At 51.5% G+C, this 1,517-nt stretch overlaps 1 protein-coding gene across 1 annotated transcript; it reads right to left on the reverse strand.

Annotated features, from left to right (window-relative positions):
- Window positions 1-93: 93 nt before the first annotated feature.
- Window positions 94-1,029, reverse strand: LOC112962893 (olfactory receptor 14C36-like). The gene has a single exon (XM_026059451.1). It carries the CDS (start codon window positions 1,027-1,029, stop codon window positions 94-96), a length of 936 nt encoding a protein of 311 aa, XP_025915236.1.
- Between the last annotated feature and the right edge of the window lie 488 nt (window positions 1,030-1,517).

The raw sequence follows: 1,517 nt of genomic DNA on the forward strand, positions 1-1,517 counted from the left end.
TGTAACAGAGAAAAGCAAACAAGAAAGAAATGAACACCACCGAGCCTTGATGCCAGCTACCCTGGGAAGGAGGAGTAGATGCACACGGGACAGTTACCGGTGCTGACATTGTACCCGCTGAACCACTTTTCTCAGTGCATCCTTGAGCTCCTTGTTCCTCAAGCTGTAGATGAGGGGGTTCACTGCTGGAGGCACCACTATGTACAGAACAGCCACCACCAGATCCAGAACTGGGGAGGAGATGGAGGGGGGCTTCAGGCAGGCAATCATGACAGTGCTGAGAGAAAGGGAGATGACACCCAGGTGAGGGAGGCACATGGAAAAGGCTTTGTGCCGTCCCTGCTCMGAGGGCATCCTCAGCACAGCAGTGAAGATCTGCACATAGGTCAGCACAACGAAAATGAAACACCCAGAGGCTAAACAAAGATCAAATACAATAATGGCAGCTTCCCTGAGGTAGGCATCTGAGCAGAAGAGCTTGAGGAGCTGGGGAACTTCACAGAAAAACTGCTCCACAACATTGCCTTGGCAGAATGGTATTGAAAATGTGTTTCCAGTGTTCAGGACGGCATTGAGAAAACCACTGGCCCAGGCAGCTGCTGCCATTTTGACACAAGCTCTGCTGCTCATGAGTGTCCCGTAGTGCAGGGGCTTGCAGATGGCAACAAGACGGTCATAGGCCATCACAGTGAGAAAAGAGCACTCTGCTGAAAGTGAAAAAAAGACAAAAAAGACCTGGGCAGCACATCCCAAGTAGGAAATGGACCTGGTGTCCCTCAGGGAATTGGCCATGGATTTGGGGACAGTGGTGGAGATGAAGCCAAGGTCCAGGACAGAGAGATTGAGGAGGAAGAAGTACATGGGGGTGTGGAGGCGGTRGTCGCAGACTACGGCWGTGATGATGAGGCYGTTGCCCAGGAGGGCAGCCAGGTAGATGCTCAGGAAGAGCACAAAGTGCAAGAGCTGCAGCTCCCGCGTGTCTGTGAATGCCAGGAGGAGGAACTCGTTGAAGGAGCTGCTGTTGGACATTTGCTCTCTTGGGTCACAGGGAGACTGTCCAAGGAAGAAGAGATGTAGACAAGTTAGGACACACTGCTGTGAGAACAACTTTCTCATAACCCCCTCTTCTGCAACAAACACTTTTTCTCTCCCCATCTCAGCAGAATGGTCACTGAGCTCCATGACTTGAGCTCTGTTTTGTGCTGGCTGAGCTTGCTGTGAGGAGACAGAAATCCTCAGCATTGCTTCTGCACTCCGAATGAACCACTGTGATTCCTGAGAGGCAAAAGGATTCACTATGGCTTTAGTGCAGAGGGAGGAGAGCTGCCTTGTCCATCCACCCTGTTCACAGCTGCCCTGTGCTCACACCTCTGAGGTGCAGGACAATTGCACTCATGTTACCCTAGAAAGAAATGACACCACTGAGAGCAGAGGAATCTAGTTTCAAAGTGCAGAAAAACAAACTCGGCACCTGTTCTCAGAGCATGTGAGGGGGGTCTCAGCACTCCCTTTCTAGC

This window comes from Apteryx rowi, unplaced genomic scaffold (assembly GCF_003343035.1).
Source record: "Apteryx rowi isolate R43461 unplaced genomic scaffold, aptRow1 scaffold_1579, whole genome shotgun sequence".
Classification (NCBI taxonomy): Eukaryota; Metazoa; Chordata; class Aves; order Apterygiformes; family Apterygidae; genus Apteryx; species Apteryx rowi.